This window comes from Pongo abelii, chromosome 8 (assembly GCF_028885655.2).
Source record: "Pongo abelii isolate AG06213 chromosome 8, NHGRI_mPonAbe1-v2.0_pri, whole genome shotgun sequence".
NCBI lineage: Eukaryota > Metazoa > Chordata > Mammalia > Primates > Hominidae > Pongo > Pongo abelii.
Genome location: NC_071993.2, coordinates 27,949,209 through 27,969,126, shown reverse-complemented (window position 1 = coordinate 27,969,126; position 19,918 = coordinate 27,949,209). Strand labels below are relative to the sequence as shown.

At 38.6% G+C, this 19,918-nt stretch overlaps 1 protein-coding gene and 1 pseudogene across 1 annotated transcript; one reads left to right on the top strand and one right to left on the bottom strand.

Moving 5' to 3' along the window:
• Positions 1-241: 241 nt before the first annotated feature.
• Positions 242-18,572, top strand: LOC100444629 (patched domain-containing protein 3). The gene is made up of 4 exons (XM_002820618.3): positions 242-1,449; positions 2,687-2,808; positions 12,274-12,419; positions 16,323-18,572. The coding sequence occupies exons 1-4, from the start codon at positions 358-360 to the stop codon at positions 17,828-17,830; spliced, it is 2,868 nt and encodes a 955-aa protein (XP_002820664.3). The 5' UTR covers positions 242-357; the 3' UTR covers positions 17,831-18,572.
• The window catches only part of LOC112135123 (putative ankyrin repeat domain-containing protein 30B-like), a 156,529-nt pseudogene continuing 148,405 nt past the window's right edge, over positions 11,795-19,918 (bottom strand).

Genomic DNA, 19,918 nt, shown 5'->3' with positions numbered 1-19,918 from the left:
GTACCATTTATGTGAGTGGAAGAAACACCCACATTCTCCCAATAAATTGCGAGTCCATAGGATAGGCACGCATTTGATGACCTTGAAGAAGCGTTCCTTGTATGTGCGGAACCCCTGAGAAACCAGGCACGCCACAAACACATTTCGGATTAGTTGGGCGACAGGGCAAACCACGTGCTCCCAACGCAGCCTCCGCTTCCGGCGCGCGGCTGGAGGGCAAACTCCCCTAGAATTTCTCCAGGAAACCGTTGGGTGGGGCCAGGAAAGCGTTGGGTGGGGCCAGGAAACCGTCTGGTGGGATCTCCGCAGCTGCTTTTCACCTGCTGTTCCTACTGCGCTTCCTAAGAGGAAGAATCAATGCCGTGGGTGGAGCCCGAGCCTGGGCCGGGGCCAGAGCAGAAGCCCAAGCTCACCAAACGGGACTCTGCCACCGGGCCAGAGTGGTACCAGGAATCTCAGGAATCGGAGTCGGAAGGCAAGCAGCCACCCCCGGGACCCCTGGCACCCCCGAAACCCCCTGAACCCTCAGGACCCCCGGCGTCGGAGCGGGACGATGCCCCCCTGTCAGAGGGGGACGATGCACCCCCCCGGCCGTCGATGCTGGACGATGCACCCCGCCTGCCGCTGGAGCTGGACGATGCACCCCTGCCGGAGGAGGAAACCCCCGAACCCACGGCCATCTGCAGGCACCGGCACCGCTGTCACACTGACTGCCTAGAGGGGCCGCTGTCCCGCGCCTTCCAGTGGCTGGGGTGGCAGGTGGGCGCGCACCCCTGGATCTTCCTGCTGGCGCCCTTGATGCTGACAGCCGCGCTGGGCACCGGCTTCCTGTACCTACCCAAGGACGAAGAGGAAGACCTAGAGGAGTATTACACCCCTGTGGGGAGCCCGGCCAAGGCGGAGCGGCGCTTCGTGCAGGGCCATTTCACCACCAACGACTCCTACCGCTTCTCCGCCTCCAGGAGGAGCACCGAATCCAATTTCGTCTCGCTTCTGATGGTCTCCTACAGCGACTCACTGCTGGACCCGGCCACCTTTGCAGAAGTCAGCAAACTGGACGGCGCGGTGCAGGATCTGCGTGTGGCGCGGGGAAACGGAAGCCAGATCCAGTACCAGCAGGTGTGCGCGAGGTACAGGGCGCTCTGCGTGCCCCCCAACCCGCTCCTGTACGCCTGGCAGGTGGACAAAACGCTCAACCTGAGCAACATCTCCTTCCCCATCTACAACCACGGCGGGCATCCCCTCTACCTGACCGGCTTCTTTGGAGGACACATCTTAGGGGGCAGCCTAGGAATGGGCCAGTTACTCCTGCGGGCCAAAGCCATGCGGCTGCTGTACTACCTGAAGACCGAGGACCCTGAGGACGACGTGCAGAGCAAGCAGTGGCTCACCCATTTGCTCGACCAATTTACCAACATTAAGAACACCTTGGCCTTGAAGAAAATTGAGGTACCTGGTGGTTTGGGTTTACAGGGAGGCCAGGAGAAGGTGAGAGGGACGAGGAAGACTTGCTCCCCAGAATCGTAATAAAAGCACTTCCTGACTACTTTATGGGGCCCTTGCCTCTAGGCTGGGTGTGCTCTACTGTATTTGGTACTCAACCCAATTTTCTTAACACTGACAGATGCCAGAAATCGTGAATCCTTGGTAACATTCTAGTGGATAACACAAATCCTGTGTCCACCAGATGGGCCTGTTCAGTACAGACATTGATCTTCATGTTTAATTTTGGGGTTTGGTTTCTAATCAAATTACAGTATTCTGAAATTCTACTTTTAGTTAAAGTCTTCACTGGTTTGGGGGAGCCCCTAAAACTTGCTTGGAGCTCATTGGGATTAAAAAACAAACCGTCTTTTAAGTAAAAGTTCCATAGTGTTAAGAAGATAACTAGCTTAGCATTTTTCAAGTTAGATATATACGAAGCAGCACCTGGCTTAGTGTGAGGTATATATTAGCTGTTCAGTTATTGGTGGATCTGCAACACTATTCAGATGTATAAATAAGCCTAGTGAAAGAGACATCTGCTGGAAAGAGCTTTCAAAGACCAGGCCCTCCTGAAATATTTATGCAATTGAAATAGTAAAAGACACTAACCTAATACAAATTTAGAAAAAGTTACAATTTCTGCAGCTATTAATGAGAACAAGATTAAACAGTTTTAGGCTGGGCGTGGTGGCTCACGCCTGTAATCCCAGTATTTTGGGACACCAAGGCAGGTAGACTGCTTGAGTCCAGGGGTTCAAGACCAGCCTGGGCAACCTGGCAAAACCCCATCTCTACAAAAATTACAAAAGTTAGCCAGTCGTGGTGGTGCACACCTGTAGTCCCAGCTATTCGTAAGGCCAAGGCAGGAGGATCACTTAAGCCCAGGAGGTTGAGGGCCCTGTCTCGAAAAAAAAAGAAAAAAGATTTCAAAGTTTTATGTAAAATTCAGACTTTGTTTATTCAGGAGTTTTATTTAAACTTTGAATTTGAAAGAAACTTGGGGAAACCATAGATGTGTGGAAAGAAGCAAATCTACATTATTTTCTCTATTCTGAAGTCATAATCCATGTATTTTTATCTGTTGCTGAATTTTAACATACGTATTGTTTCATCACTAAGATAAAGTGTTTCAATAGTTTTTGTAACTCACACACAAATATTGTAATTAAAAGTTATTTATCTGAGTATATTTTTGTGGCAGGTGGTCCACTTTACATCGCTTTCCAGACAACTGGAATTTGAGGCAACTTCTGTGACTGTGATCCCTATGTTTCACCTGGCATATGTTCTCATCATTCTGTTTGCAGTCACATCATGCTTTAGGTAAAAAGCTTTGATTAGTTTTAAATCTCTTACTTTATGAAAAATAGTTTATTGTGGTAAAATATAATAATGTATATGACATATGATGTTATAGCCACTCTTAAGTGTACAATTCGGTGGCATTAATTACATCCACACTGACGTGCAACCATCACAACGATCTGTTTTCAAATATTTTGCATCATCCCAAACAAGAACTCTGTTACCACTTTGCAATAAATTCCCCATCACCACCACCACCCCCAACCCGCTGCCAGTTAACTTTAATCTACTTTGTCTCTGTGAATTTTCCTAAAGATTTCATATAGTGGAATCATATATTTATCTCTTTGTGACTGGCTCATTTCACTAGGCATAATATTTTCAAGGTTCATCCTTGTAGCATGTATCAGAACTCCATTGCTTTTTATGGCTGAATAATACTGATTCCTTCAACTTTGTTCTTCTTCTTCCTCAAGATTATATAGATCATCCTAGACTCCTTTCAATTTCATATGAATTTTAGAATCAGCTTCTCTATTTCTGGGGGGGAAATGGTTGTTGGAATTTTGATGGGGATTGTGTTGAATCTGCAGATTGTTTTGAGTAGGACTGGCATTTTAAAAATATTGAGTCTGCCAATCCAGGAACTAAGGATCTTTCCATTTATCCGGGTCTTTTTAAGTTTCTTTTACCAATGTTTGCTGGTTTTCAGTGTGCAGATCCTTCACCTCCTTGGTTAAAATTATTCTTAGGTGTTTCATTCATTTAGAGCTATTTAAACGGAATTGCTTTCTTAATTTCCTTTTTGGATTGTTCATTGCACATGTATAGAAACACAACTAATTTTTTGATGTTGCTCTTGTATCCTGAAGCTGCGCTGAATTTGTTAACTCTAGTAGTTTTCTTCTGGATTCTTTGGTATTTTTCATATGTACAATCATGTGATCTCTGAGGAGGGAGAGTTATATTTCTTCCCTCCCAATTTAGATGCTTTTTATTTATATTTTTTAATCTAATTGCTCTGGCTAGAACTTCCAGTACAACATTGCATATCAATGGGGAAAGTGGGAGTCTTTTCTGTCTTGTTTCTGATCTGATCTGATCTTAGAGGAAAGCTTTCATTCTTTCACCCTTGAGTATGATGTTAGTTTTACTATTTTTATAAATGCCTTTATTATTTTGAGGAATTTTCCTTCATATTCCTAGTTTTTTAGTGTTTTTATTATGAAAGGGTATTGGATTTTGTCAAGTGCCTTTTAAACATCTAGTGAGATGATCATGTGGTTATTGTCCTTTATTCTATAAATATGGTATATTACATTGATTGACTTTCTCCCGATGACCTTTCTGGGATAAATCCCAGCTGGCTATGATGTATAATCCTTTTAATATGCTTTGGATTGGACTTACTAGTATTTGCTTATGACTTTTGCACCTATATTCATGAGAGCTATTGGTTTGTAGTTTTCTTTTCTTATGATGTCATTGTCTGGTATTGTATCAGTGTGACGATGGTCTCCCAGAGTGAGTTAGGAAATATTCCCTCCTCTTCAATTTTTTGGAAGAGTTTGAGAAGGATTCCTGTTACCTCCACTTTAGAAGTTTAGTAGGATTCATCAGTGAAATCTGGTCCTGGACTTTTCTTTGTTGGGAGTTTTTTGATTACTGGTTTAATCTTTTGTTATAGGCCTTGAGATTTTCTATTTCACCTTAAGTCAGTTTAGGTCATTTGTGTTTTTGTAGGAATTCATGCATTTCATCTGGGTTATCCAGTTTGTTGACATACAGTTTTTGATAATATTCTCTTATAAATTTTTCTATTGCTATAAGGTCAGTAGTAACGTCTCCGCTTTCTTGTCAGCTTAAGTTATTTGTGTCTTCTCTTTTTCTTTGTGACACTAGGTAAAATTTAGTCAATTTTGTTGATCTTTTCAAGTAACCAACTTTTGGATTGATTCATTCTATTGTTTTTCTATTCTGTATTCACCTCTGTTCTAATCTTTATTCTTTCCTTCCTTCTTCCTGTGGCCTGAATGTTTGTGTCCTCCCAAAATTCCTATGTGGAAACCTAATTCCTGGTGTGATAGTAATATGAGGTGGGGCCTTTGAGAGGTGATTAAAATGGGATTGATACTCTTAAAAATAATTCCGAGGGAGCTTATTACCCCTTCCACCATGTAAGCACATAGCAAGAAGGCAACATCTGTGGAGCAAAGAGCAAATCCTCACTAGACACCAAATCTTTGGACTTGACCTTGGATTTCTCAGCCTTTAGTACTGTAAGGAGCAATTTTCTGTTGTTTATAAGTTTCTCAGTCTAAGATATTTTGTTACAGTGGGCAGAACAGACTAAGACACCTCTGTTAGCTTTGGGTTTGGTTTTCCCTCCTTTCCCCAGATCCACAAGTTGTTAAGTTATTGATTTGAAATCCTTTTTCTTTTTAATGTAGGTATTTACAGCTATAAATTTCCCTCTGAGCACTATTATCACTGTATCCCATAAGTCATGGTATGTTGTGTGTTCATTTTCATTCTTAACTAAGTATTTTCTAATGTCTCTTGATTGTTTAATAGTGTATTGTTACATTTTTGTAGATTCGTTAATATTCCAGTTTTCCTTCTATTATTGATTTTTAGCTTTATTCTATTGTTGGTTAGAAAAACATACACTGTATAACTTCAATCATTTAAAATTTATTCAGACTTGTTTTACAGCCGAATGTATGATCCATCCTGGAGAATGTTCCATGGGCACTAGAGAAGAATGTATATTCTGCTGTCATTGGGTTGAGTCTTCTGTATAATTCTGTAGGGTCTAATTGGTTTGTAGTGTTGTTCATTTCTCTGTGTCCTTATTGATATTCTGCTCAGATGTTTTATGCACTGATGAAAGTGGTATATTGCATTCTCCAGCTTTTTTCTTTTTTCTTTTTTTTTGAGACAGAGTCTCACTCTGTCACACAGGCAGAAGTGTAATGACACAATCTTGCCTCACTGTAACCTGCACCTCCCAGGTTCAAGCAATTCTTCTGCTTCAGCCTGCTAAGTAGCTAGGATTACAGGTGTGTATCACCATGCTCACCTGATTTTTGTATTTTTAGTAGAGATGGGGTTTCACCATGTTGATCAGGCTTGTCTCAAACTCCTGACCTCAAGTGATCCACCCACCTCAGCCTCCCAAAGTGCTGAAATTATAGGTGTAAGTCACCACGCCTAGTCCTCTCCAGCTATTATTGTAGAGCCCCTTATCTCCCCCTTCACTTCTGTCAATATTTACTTCATATATTTTGGGTCTCTGTTATGCAATGCACATATGTTTACAGTTGTTATAGCTTCTTGGGGAATTAGCCCTTTTATCAATATGTAATGTACTCCTTTGTCTCTAAGTCTGTTTTGCCTGATGTTAGTGTAGCCATTCCTGCTCTATTTTGGTTACTGTTTGCGTAGAGTATCCTTTTATGTACTTTCAATCTACTTATATTTTTGGCAATAAAGTAAGTCTATAAACCGCATATAGTTAGATCATGTTGTTTTATCCATTCTGCCAACCTGTCTTTTGATTGGAGAGTTTAATCTATTTACATTTAAGGTAATTGCTGACAAGAAAGAACTTGTAACATTTTTAAATTTATGTTCTGTCTTATAACTTTTCTGTCCTTCATTTCCTCTATTATGCTTTCTTTTCTTCACATTTCTTTCTTCTTTTCAGACAGGGTCTTTCCCTGTTGCCCAGGCTGCTGTGGAGAGGCACAATCATAACTTACTGCAGCCTTGAACTCCTAAACTCAAGCAGTCCTCCCACCTCAGCCTCCTGAGTAGCTGGAACTACAGGCACATGCCACCACATCTGGCTAATTTTTATTATTTTTTGTAGAGACAGGATCTTGCTGTGTTGCCTAGGCTGGTCTTGAACTCCTAGCCTCAAGTGATCCTCTCACCTCAACCTCCCTAAGTGGTGGGATTACATTGTGAGCCACCCCCACTGGTGGGTGCAGCATGAGCTACTATGCCTAGCCACATTTCAATTTTTTTTTTGAGACTGAATCTCGCTCTGTAGCCCAGGCTGGAGTGCAGTGGCACGATCTCGGCTCACTGCAGGCTCCGCCTCCCGGGTTCACGCCATTCTCCTGCCTCAGCCTCCTGAGTAGCTAGGACTACACCACGCCCACCACCACACCCAGCTAATTTTTTGTATTTTTAGTAGAGACGGGGTTTCACCGTGTTAGCCAGGATGGTCTCGATCTCCTGATCTCGTGATCTGCCCGCCTCTGCCTCCCAAAATGCTGGGATTACAGGCTTGAGCAACCACTCCTGGCTGCCACAGTTCATTTTTTTTTTAATAGTTTTTTTTGTTTTTCCTGGTATACAGTACACTTAGAAATTATACTGCACCAGGTAAGATTTCTATCACAGTGACATTCCATTATGCTTTCTTTTATGTTTAGTTTATATTTTTCTAGTGAGCTGTTTTTATTCCCTTTTCATCCCCTTTTGTGATATTTTTTAGAGATTTTCTTTGTGATTACCATGGGGATTTTATATAACATCCTAAATTTAAAATAGTCTGTACTGAATTGATACCAATTTAATCCAAAACCATACAAGAACCTCTTCTCCTCTTTGTCACAAATTACATCTTGATACATTGTATGCCATATAGCATAGATTTACAGTTATTTTTTATGCATTTGTCTTTTAACTTCTATAGAAAATAAAATGTGGAGTTACAACCAAAAATACAATAATACTTGCTTTTATAGTTGTCCATGTATTTCCTTTTACTGGATATTTTTATTTCTTCATACAAGTTAGTTACTGTTTATTGTAACTTTCTAAATTCCCCAGTATACACAGTTGCTTTTCAATATCCTAAATTCTCAGAGAAATGCTCCCCATCTTTTGTCTTAGTGTTTTGTACATTTGTGGTGTAATCTCTTGTCCCAACCATCTGAGGGTTGTTAATTCAGGTTGCGATGTTTGCCAACATTTTCAACCTGAGTTTTGAGTTAAGCAAAACAGAAAGGAGCACCTTGCATCAGTCCTTTCTGTAGCCATATTATTTATATATATATATATATATATATATATATATATATATATATTTTTTTTTTTTTTTGAGATGGAGTCTCGTTCTGTCACCCAGGCTGGAGTGCAGTGGCGTGATCTCAGCTCACTGCAACCTCTGCCTCCCGGGTTCAAGCCATTCTCCTGCCTCAGCCTCCTAAGTAGCTGCAATTACGGGCGTGCGCTACCATGCCCAGCTAATTTTCATACACAATATTTTTTGAGTAAAATCTGCTCTGCCCCATCCAGATCCAGTGAAACACTCTCACACTGGGAACTCAGGCTGCGATCACTTTAATACTGCTGCTTCTTTGAGACTGTGGCCGCTTTAAGAGTGTGACCACTTTAACACCCCTGCCACTTTAAGACTTACTGCTTTAAGATTGCCACCATGCCAGAAGAGGGGGGCTTTTTTTTGTTTGTTTGGATTCACCATTTGCTTGGTTGCTGTGTAACTTTTCGACTGTTTTCCAGGGTTCATAAAATTGGTTCTGACAGTTTCTGCTTGTTTTTTTGATAATTCTTTGAGAGGGCAAGAGCTTCTTATTCTGCCGTTTTTCCTAACATCCAATGCTAAACTCTTATTTTTTAAACCTGGTTACTTTTAAAAACATTTATTCCCATCAGCAATAGTGTCTAATCAAATGGAATAGTAAAAGAAATTGTGGCCGGTTTTGTTTGATTTGGCATATCTTTTTTACCTTACATATTGCATCAATTATGATTAATTGTTCCATTTGGAAGGCAGATAAGTTGGTAGAACCAAGAAGCATGTCCTATTTCTACTAATTTGAAATAGTACTTTTCACTATATAAAAAATTAAGTTCTAATTTAATTGACTTAAGTGTCTCCATTGTTCTGATGTGCAGTTTACCTTGTTAAGCACTTAAAAATTGTTCTCTAGGCATTAGGGGTAGTTTGTGTTCTTGAGTTCAAACTAAATATGAAAGATATCGTCAAACAACAGAATTTAGATGTAGGAGGAACCCCATAGATTATATTCTAATTATATTAAAATAAATAGATTATTTTACATCAGAGTCACCCAGAGAGCCATAAACCAGATATTCTCAGGCCTTGCCCTACCAAATTAAAATATCTTGGGGTTAAATCTGGAAATCTATATTTCAAAAATTTCTCTAGCTGATTCTTATGTGTAGGTAGGTTTAGGAACAAATAATGTAATTTAACTATTTAGATGTAAGGAAAAGAAAGATGAAGTCTCAGTAGGTAAAGGGATGTGAAGACACTGGGGACCTCTTTAGGGTCAATAAACTACCTCATAATTTTGTTACTCTGGAAAGGAGACCACATCACTTAGAAAACAAAGAAACTTTAAAAAGAAACAAAAAACCCCCACAAAATTCAGTCTATTAAAATTAGTTGGATAAAGCATTTTAAAACTTCAGTCTACATGTTACCAATAATTGGTTTAACAAAACTTTTCTACTAGATAGATAGTTGGTTTTGAAAATACAAACTCTAGTCAGTTCTTACATATCTTTACAAATGATTTTGGACAATAATGCACAAAAATATTTTATTTAAGGGAATTGGAAAATGATTTATAGTTGTCTCTAAAGATTCTTCTATGCTTATGTAACCACCATGTTGAACACAAGACTCATAAGGTATAAACATAAAGCAGTTGTATTTTTGTCTCCCTTTGTTTCCTGTAAGTTTGTAAGTTTACTGGGTAGAGCCAAGTTCTTCCTCTGCCTCATGAAAATTCAGGCAATCCCTATGTTACGGTAATTCTTAGGCAAGAGAAAAAGTCCTCCAGTCAGAATTAAAATGTCCATGTTCATGTTCATGTTCATGTCATAAACAAAAGTGGTAACTTGATTCGAAGCTAAGGTTTTTCCTCCTCTCCTAACTGGAGCATGCTACATGGAATAGCCTTTAATGGGGAAAAGGGGATATTCCAGGCCTCTCCTATCACTTCTCTTACTATCGACTAGAGCATGCTCAAACAGTAGGAGAAATGGAATTGAAAAATTCTTAAGACATGAATGCTGCCATGACAGTCTAATGTATGTCTTCTCTGGCTTTGAATATGAAACTGATCCTTCTGCAAGTGTTTGTTTGGTGTTTTTTCTTTTTTGAGATGGAGTGTCACTCTGTCACCCAGCCTGGAGTGCAATGGTGCAATCTCGGCTCACTGAAACCTCTGCCTCCCAGGTTCAAGCAATTCTCCTGCCTCAGCCTCCTGAGTAGCTGGGATTACAGGCATGCGCCACCACACCCGGCTTATTTTTGTATTTTTAGTAGAGACGGGGTTTCACCATGTTGGACAGGCTGGTGTCGAACTCCCGACCTCAGATGATCCGCCCACCTCAGCCTTCCAAAGTGCTGGGATTACAGGCGTGAGCCACAGCACCCGGCTGCCTGCAAGTGCTTTTGTAAGTTCCCTGGACACCTCTCGCTCCCCCTCTTTCCTTATCACAGAGGGTCTCTTATGTCTGTTCTAGGTGGAGCTTCCTAGACAGTTCTAGGACATATCTCCATTTTGCCTGTCTCACACACTCTCATATATGAAGGTTATACCTTGCATACATGCCTTTAGCTCATTTAAGACACTAACTGAAACATATTTCAGGGTTCTATATTTATTGTCTTGCAATGAAGTCATTTAAATAAGACTTTTTCAAAAGTCTGTGCTCTAAATTGAACTTAATTATAGCTCATGCTATTTCATGTATAGGAATCCCCTGCTTTTCCACAGGAATACTATCCAAGACATACAATGGATGCCTGAAACCACAGATAGTCCTGAACTTTATTTATATCTAGCCAAAGTCTCTATAATCAATACTATACTTCACTCCCCTATCCTCTGAAAAATTCACACCTAAGAAATCCAGAAACTCAAAAGGAGGAATGGGCATAACCTTGTTATATATACCTTTTATCCAAAATCTTTCTGATTTTGAAATTCATCTCTTTTACTTTCTTATCTTAAACTCCTATAAACCAATATTGTTGTTTTAAGAACGTATTATAATAGGCCGGGCGCAGTGGCTCATTCCTGTAATCCCAGCACTTTGGGAGGCCAAGGCAGGCGGATCACCTGAGGTCAGGAGTTCAAGACCAGTCTGGCCAACATGATGAAACCCCGTCTCTACTAAAAATACAAAATTAGCGAGGTGTGGTGGCACATGCCTGTAATTCCAGCTACTCAGGTGGCTGAGACAGGAGAATCACTTGAACCTGGGAGGCAGAGGTGGCAGTGAGCTAAGATTGTGCCATTGCACTCCAGTCTGGGCAAAAAAAGCAAAAGTCTGTCTCAAAAAAAAAAAAAAGAAAGAAAGAATTATAGTAAGAGATTTTATTATAACAAAGCAATTTACTTTTGCCCTGGAATTTATATGTGTATATGTGTTGACTTGGGGCCCTGACCTTAATTCATAGTACCAGGTTGAGAAAAAGTGAAATACAATAACAGTATAGACATTTTATTAATAAGAAGAATTTTATCTATTTAAATGTGATCTCCCCTGCAGGTCTTTAGTCATGTTCCTGCTGTTTTGAAACCAGTGACTCCAGTTCTTCAGCTCCTAGACTAAAATTCCAAACTTAGTTTCTCTCCCCTACTAAAATATCTGAATGCAGGTCAGTCATTTGTTTTGAAGCAATTTCTAACAAGCAAAATCTAAAACCAGAGGTTGTTGCCAATATTTTAAAAGGTAATGTTATGGTTGCTGAGAAGGTAAAGCACTGAATTACACTTTAAAATATTTTGTATATAGTCCTGTTTCTGTTGGTTTGCCAAGGAAACAGGCACAGGTTGGGTCATTTAAAATATAGCACATTTTAATTTTTTCCATATTCTTAGCAACTTTTCCACAGAACCCACTTCACCAGTAGAGAAGAATCTTGAAAGTAACTTAAAAGAAGACTTTCCTACTTTATGTTAACAACAATACACATTGTACTAACTTTGAAATACAGGAGGGATTTAATGTTGTGTTATTGCTAGTTAGAGACCAGGGATGGATAAAAAGATAATTGGATGTATGTTCTTTCTCTAGTACAGCTTGCTCTTCATTACCTGTTATATTCCATTCACACCCTTCTGAAGATCAGAGTGGAATTAGCCATTAGCAGTGTTTTAGTAATTCTTTGTGGTTCCAAAATGCTAGTCAGTGACTTAGTGCTTGGCTGGCTGCAAAGAATCACATATAGGAGAGTTGGTAGAAGTACAGATTTACAGATTTCTAACTTTTCTGCTCCCTTTCTTTCCTTTTTTTTTTTTTTTCGGTTGTTCTGAGATACTCCCTGGGAATTAAAGGTCTCCAGCAGATATGTGTGGAAATTACTGTCTTAGAGATTTCTGACTAGGCGTCCAAGTCAAGAATGTTATCCATTGATGAAAGCTACCGCCACAAATTCCATGATTTTTCCTTCCAAATTTACAGGTTTGACTGCATACGAAACAAAATGTGTGTTGCAGCCTTTGGAGTGATTTCTGCTTTCTTGGCAGTGGTGAGCGGCTTTGGCCTGCTGTTGCACATTGGGGTGCCATTTGTCATCATAGTTGCCAATTCGCCATTTCTTATTCTAGGTGAGTAAAACAAAACGGGAGGCTGCACATCGTGTATGTGGTGGGGTAGGGGATATAAGGGAAAGAATTGTATTGAGGTGGCTCTACAATTCAAAAATGAGGTGCCAGGAAACAGGGAAATGAAATTGAACTGGATATCTCTACAGGTGGAAAGATCGAGTATCCTAATGGGAAAACAGACCATGTACGTGAACAGCAGTTCACATGTAAAAAACAAAATACGCATCACTAAAAATATAGTCATGTATCACTTAACATTGAGGGTCTGAGAGATGCATCCATAGGCAATTTTAACATTGTGTAAACTTCCTAGAGTATACTTACACCAACCTAGATTGTATTTCCTACAACGCACCTAGGCTATGTTGGCCTCTTGCTCCTAGGCTACAATCCTGTACAGCATGTTACTACGCTGAATACTATAGGTAACTGTCACACAATGGTAAGTATTTGTATATCTAAATATATCTAAACATAGAAAAGGTACAGTAAAAATATGATAGAAAATATGAAAAATGGTCCACCTGTATAGGGCACTTACCACAAATGGAGCTTGCAAGACTGGAAGTTGCTCTGGGTAAGTCAGTGAATGAATGTTGAGTGTAGGTATAGGACATTCCTGTACACTACTTCAGACTTTATACTGGACACTTAAGCTATGCTACATTTATTTAAAAATGTATTTTTCTTTCTTCAATAACAAATTAACCTTAGCTTACTGTAACTTCATTATTTTATAAACTTTAAAGTTTCTTTTAAACTTTTTGACTTTTTGTGATAACACAGCTTAAAACACAAACACATTGGACAGCTGTACAATAATATTTTCTTTCCTTATATCCTGGTGTAAACAAACGTATTGCTCTGCCAGTCTTATGAAAGTATAGCACATACAATTACGTACACAACATAATAATAAACAATTGTTACTGCTTTATGTATTCACTATGCTAAATTTTATGTCATTATTTTAGTGTACTCTAACATAAAAAAATAGTTAACTGTAAAACAGCTTCATGTAGGTTATTCAGGAGATATTTCAGAAGAAGGCATTGTTATCATAGGAGACAATTCCATGTGTCCTGAAGACCTTCCAGTGGGACAGGATGTGGAGATGGAAGACAGTGATAGTGATGATTCTGACCCTATGTAGACCTAGACTAATGTGTGTGGTTTTTGGTTTGTTTGTTTGTTTTTTGAGACGGAGTCTCACTCTCTCACCCAGGCTGAAGTGCAGTGGCTCAATCTTGGCTCACTGCAACCTCTGCCTCCCCGGGTTCAAGCTGTTCTCCTGCCTACAGGCAGGCACTACTATGCTCATATGTGTTTTTGTATCTTAGTTTTTAATAAAAAGTTTAGAAAGTAAAAAAATAATAATAATAAAGATTTTTTATTTTATTTATTTATTTATTTATTTTTGAGATAGAGTCTCGCTCTGTCGCCCAGACTGGAGTGCAGTGGCGTGATCTTGGCGCACTGTAAGCTCCGCCTCACGGGTTCACGCCATTCTCCTCCCTCAGCCTCCCAAGTAGCTGGGACTACAGGCACCCACCACCACGCCCGGCTAATTTCTTTTTGTATTTTTAGTAGAGATGGGGTTTCACCATGTTAGCCAGGATGGTCTCGATCTCCTGACCTCATGATCCGCCCACCTTGGCCTCCCAAAGTGCTGGGATTACAGGTGTGAGCCACCGTGCCCAGCCATAAATAAAGATTTTTAATAATAGAAAAAGGTTTATAGATTAAAGATATAAGTAAAGAAAATATTTTGTACAGCTGTCCAATGTTTTTGTATTTTAAGCTGTGTTATCATAAAAAGCCAAAAACTTTTTTAAAAACTTAAAAGTTTATAAAATAATAGTTACAGTAAGCTAAGGTTAATTTATTATTGAAGAAAGAAAAATATATTTTAAAATAATTTTAAATTTTAAATTTAATAATTTTAAATTATTAAATTTTAAAAATAACCTAAGTATCTGGTGTTTATAAAGTCTACAGTAATATACAGGAATGTCCTAGGCCTCCATGCAAACTCTACAAAATGGCTTACATTAAATCAATTATATACATCTTAACTGTAGTTATTTATGGCTGTGGGGTACACTGGATGATTAGGTGTGAGTGCATACGAGGAAGGTATGCCTTGAAAAGCTAGAATAAATAAGTTAATATCCAGTACACAACTCACTATCTCCCCCAGAAAACCAAATATTAGTTTTTCCCAGATGCTTACTTTCCAAAATATAAACACCTTTATTTTCTAATGCTTACTGTAAAATAAATTCTGAGCTTACCAAAAATACAAAGAAAAATGGAAAACAACTGTAATTCCACCCTTCAGGGAAAATGCCTGCTAATATCTTTATGTATATCCATCCAGAATTTGGTCTATGCAAATACACATATAGCTGTCTCTCCATTTCAAACATCTTATTTTATAACAAGAAATGTTCATTTAACATTAAATATCTACCTCTTTTTAAAAAAACTGAATATGAATCTAATCTAATGCTATGTTTGATTTGGCCAACCTCATATTGTTATGGGATTATGTTGTTTTCTATATTTTCCTATAATAAATTACACCAAACACTTGTCCTACTTTTGAGCATTTGTCCAATTAGGACAAATTCCTAGAAGTAGATTTGATAGTCAAAGGTATTCCCTTTTTAAGTCTTTTGCTTTGTTGCAAACTTGGACTGAAAAATTGTGTGCCAATTTCCATTTCTCCCTAGCAGACTATGAGTGTCTTCATTTGCAGAAAAACTTCCAAAAATCCTCAGTCTTGCTGATATTGATTAATAAGAAAACCAAGTGTCTCACTTGTGGTTTAATTTGCATCCCTTGATTAATTGAAAGGTCAAATATTTTTTCTTATACTGTTATGCACTACATAACAATGTTTTGGTCAAAGATAGACTGCATATACAAAGCAGACCACATATACACGGTAGTCCCAGAAGGTTATAATGGAGCTGAAAAATTCCCATCACCTATTGTTATCATAGCCATCCTATTGTCATAATGCAATTCATTACTCACATGTCTGGTAGCAAGTTGGAGGGAGGTGAAATTTATCTGCAACATGCTCATGCTGCACTTTCCAATTCCCTTTTTTTGTAATCCTCCTTTCCCAGGCTTCAGTCATGACTTGAAAATCCTCAGATGTTCTCTTCCAACCAATCTGAAACATCACTGAGGAAAGGAACTAATTATCTACTAGGCATTAATATGTAAAGAATTCTTAAGATTTACCTTGACACATATTTCTGACCTCATTATAATGAACTGGGCAAGTGAAATTTGAATACCAACATTCTAGGTATCAGAAACAAACTAGCAGAAAAACCACATCTGTGCATGTGCCTATGTGTGTCTATAAACTATGTGGTGCCTCTCAAATCATACCACAGAGATAGCCAGATGCTAACTGTAGAACACATTAAGTCCAGCTTATATTTCAAGCAACAGAATGTTGGCTGGATGTGTCTGTATGTGAGCATGAAATATCTTAAGAGAAAATGATCTCTCAAGCAATCTATTGGAATCGAAGATACACATTGCCAATGCTGCTTTGACCAATACCCATGAAGCCAGGTTTCCTGACCTCATCATGGAAACACCCTAAGTGAAGAGTAGAGTATACTGCACTATGTGCAATAATAGGAGTATGTACAAAGCAAAGACTTATTACAAAGGAAGGAGTGATGAGTTCTGTTGTAGATTCAGAGGCAACCAGAGAAAGCATCACAGAGAAGGTAGTATTTAATCAGAGGTTGGACAAGATAAATAAAACCTTAAGAGACAGAAAAAGAAAATGGTTTGAATCAGCCTGTTTAATTTTTAATGGATAGTAATATGTATGAAGATGAAGATTCTGTTTCTTTTTTCTTTTTTTTACAGGTGTTGGGGTCGATGACATGTTTATCATGATTTCTGCCTGGCATAAGACCAGCCTTGCAGATGACATACGAGAGCGGATGTCCAATGTCTATTCAAAAGTGGCAGTGTCTATTACAATCACCACCATCACTAACATCCTGGCCTTCTATACAGGGGTTATGAGCTCTTTTAGGTCCGTACAATGTTTTTGCATCTATGCAGGAACGACCCTGTTATTTTGCTATTTTTATAACATCACGTGTTTTGGAGCATTTATGGCCTTGGATGGTAAAAGAGAAGTAGTCTGCCTACGCTGGTTGAAAAAGGCTGACCCAAAATGGTCCTCATTTAAAAAGTTCTGCTGTTTCCCATTTGGTTCTGTCCCAGATGAACATGGAACTGATATCCATCCAATGAGTTTGTTTTTTAGAGACTATTTTGGCCCCTTTCTCACAAACAGTGAGTCCAAGTATTTTGTAGTCTTTATATATGTTTTGTACATCATAAGCAGTATATATGGGTGTTTCCATGTGCAGGAAGGTTTAGACCTTCGAAATCTGGCAAGTGACGATTCCTACATCATACCATATATTAATGTAGAGGAGGATTATTTTTCAGATTATGGTCCCAGGGTTATGGTTATTGTTACTAAAACAGTTGACTACTGGGATAAAGATGTTAGGCAAAAACTGGAAAACTGTATTAAAATTTTTGAAAAAAATGTCTATGTAGATAAAAATCTTACAGAGTTTTGGTTAGCTGCATATGTGCAATATTTAAAAGGTAACAGCCAAGATCCTAATGATAAGAATACTTTTATGAACAATATTCCTGATTTTTTAAGCAATTTTCCAAATTTTCAGCATGATATTAATATTTCATCATCAAATGAAATCATTTCTTCCCGGGGCTTCATTCAGACAACAGATATTTCCTCCTCAGCCAAAAAGAAAATAATGTTATTCCAATTACGACGCATAGCTGAAGACTGTCAAATTCCCCTAATGGTGTATAACCAGGCATTTATATATTTTGATCAGTATGCTGCAATATTAGAAAACACTGTTAGAAATGTATTGGTTGCATCAGCAGCTATGTTCATTGTTTCCTTCTTGTTAATCCCTTATCCATTGTGTTCCTTGTGGGTGACTTTTGCTATTGGTTCTGTGATTGTAGGGGTAACGGGTTTCATGGCATTCTGGAAAGTCAATCTTGATTCCATATCCATGATTAATCTTGTCATTTGTATAGGGTTTTCTTTCGATTTTTCTGCACACATTTCCTATGCATTTGTTTCTAGTTCTCAGCCCTCAGTAAACCAAAAATCAATTGAGGCATTATATCTTCTAGGCTACCCAGTGTTACAAAGTGCAATTTCAACAATAATAGGGGTGTCTGTTTTAGCTGCAGCGAAAGCATACATCTTCAGAACATTTTTTAAGATTATGTTTCTTGTTATGATATTTGGGGCAGCTCATGGCCTAATTTTTATTCCAGTATTCTTAACCTTTTTTGGAAGGTTTATTTGAATATCCACTAACAAGTCAAAGACCAATTCTAGAATTCCTGATTGTCCCAATCCAATCTGATTTTTTCAAATGCACTCTTAAGAACAGTCAACAAACTACTGGGAGGCCAAGGTGGGTGGATCACCTGAGGTCAAGAGTTCGAGACCAGCCTGGCCAACATGGTGAGACCTCGTCACTACTGAAAATACAAAAATTATCCAGGCATGGTGGCGTGCACCTATAATCCCAGCTACCTGGGAGGCTGAGGCAGGAGAATTGCTTGAACCTGGGAGATGGAGATTGCAGTGAGCTGGAGTGTGCCAGGCACTCCAGTCTGGGTGACAAGAATGAGACTCCATCTCAGAAAAAAAAAAAGTCAACAAACCAAAAACAAGGGCATGTTTCCTTGACTTGGAAATCCCATTTTAAATTATTATTTAAAATATACTGATAAAAATTAATTAGTCTTATGTTAAAATATCTTCACTAAATTAGGAAGTGTTATCTTTCTTACAGTCTTTACAATCAAGTACAAGGTACGACTTTTCTGTTATTTTTTCCCTTTATATTTATGCCTGAAATTCAACTATTGTATGTATTGTTCATACTATAAATGGAATATTTTCATTGCACTTGCTACATGCATTCATATGTGAAAATGCATCTTATCATTTATTTTCCCATTCAGGGGCTTTTCTATGCATTTTGTTAATGGTATATTTTGATAAGAAGTTTTCAAAGTTTATAAATCCAATTTATCATATTTTTTCATGGTTAGTGCTTTCTTATCCTAAGAAATATTTTGACTACTCCGAGGTTACAATTAAAGTCATCTATGTTTTCTCCTCTAAGCTAACAGTTTTGATCTTACATTTAGGCCTGTGATCCATACGCGTGTATTTGTTGGGCAGTATGGATAGAGGACCATTCCCTTCTTATAAAAGCTGCCCATTTGTCTCAGCATCATTTGTGAAAAGACTGTCATTCAGGATAGGATTAACTTGGCATCTATATAGAAAAAGATCAGTTGACAATTTATGTGTGGTTCTAATTCTGTGCCATTGATCTGTTTGTCTGCTCTAAGGCCAATACCACCACACAGCCTTCATTACTGAAGCTTTATATTAATTACTGAAATTAGGTTGTGTATGTTGTCCACTTTTATTTTTATTAATCTTTCTGATTTCAAAGCTTATCTTTGTTACGTTCTTTTTTTTTTTTTTTTTTTTTTGAGACAGATTCTCGCCCTGTCACTAAGGCTGGAGTGCAGTGGTGCGATCATAGCTCACTGCACCTAAAACTCCTGGGCTCATGTGATCCTCCTGCCTCAGCCTCCGAGTAGCTGGGACTACAGTCATGCCATTATATCTGACTAATTTTTTTTTTAAGAGACAGGGTCTTTCTGTGTTGTCCAGGCTGGTCTTGAACTCTTGGCCTCAAGTAATTCTTGCGCCTCAGCCTCCCAAACTGCTGGGATTACAGGTGTGAGCCACCATACCAACACTTGGTTACTTTTTTATCTTAAACTCTATAAACCAATATTGTTTTTTTAAAGAAGGTATTCATCATCATAAAACTATACTGTAACAAAGCAATTCACTTTTACCCTGGAACTTTTGGTTTTGGGCCTTGAATTTAACTCATCACACCAACCAACGGGTTGGGAAAAGTGACAAACAGCAACAGTGTAGAAGTTGTATTAATGATTAGAAATGTTGGCTATTTAAATGTGATCTTGCCTAAAGGCTTTAGCCATGTTTTTGCTGTTTTGCAATCAGTGGCTCCAGTTTCTTAGTTATGTCTCCTAGACGTCAATTCCAAATTAGTTTCTTTTCGTCACCAAAAATATTTGGGGTGATGTCAGCATAAATGGGGTAGAATGTAGCTCCAAGAGCCCATTTCGTCACAAAAATAAAAAAATTGAAAAAAGCAAAAACTGTTAGAAAAGACTCTAAATGAACTCTGAAAACTGTCCAAGGTTTACACCAACCAAGTGGACACCAAATCAGAAAAAAAGCAACTTAAAAATGGTAGGAAAATTTTGTGGCATTCTTATTTGCCCTTGTCTCACACCCCCCTCCCTGGCTTGATAGTGATGGTGGTCCTAAG

What these genes read in the sequence shown, in the direction of transcription:
- LOC100444629 (XM_002820618.3), top strand. Translation starts at nt 358, where the DNA reads ATGCCGTGGGTGGAGCCCGAGCCTGGGCCGGGGCCAGAGCAGAAGCCC. An exon ending in TGGCCTTGAAGAAAATTGAG is followed by an intron (nt 1,450 to 2,686) that starts GTACCTGGTGGT and finishes TTTTTGTGGCAG; the next exon opens with GTGGTCCACTTTACATCGCT. An exon ending in GCAGTCACATCATGCTTTAG is followed by an intron (nt 2,809 to 12,273) that starts GTAAAAAGCTTT and finishes CCAAATTTACAG; the next exon opens with GTTTGACTGCATACGAAACA.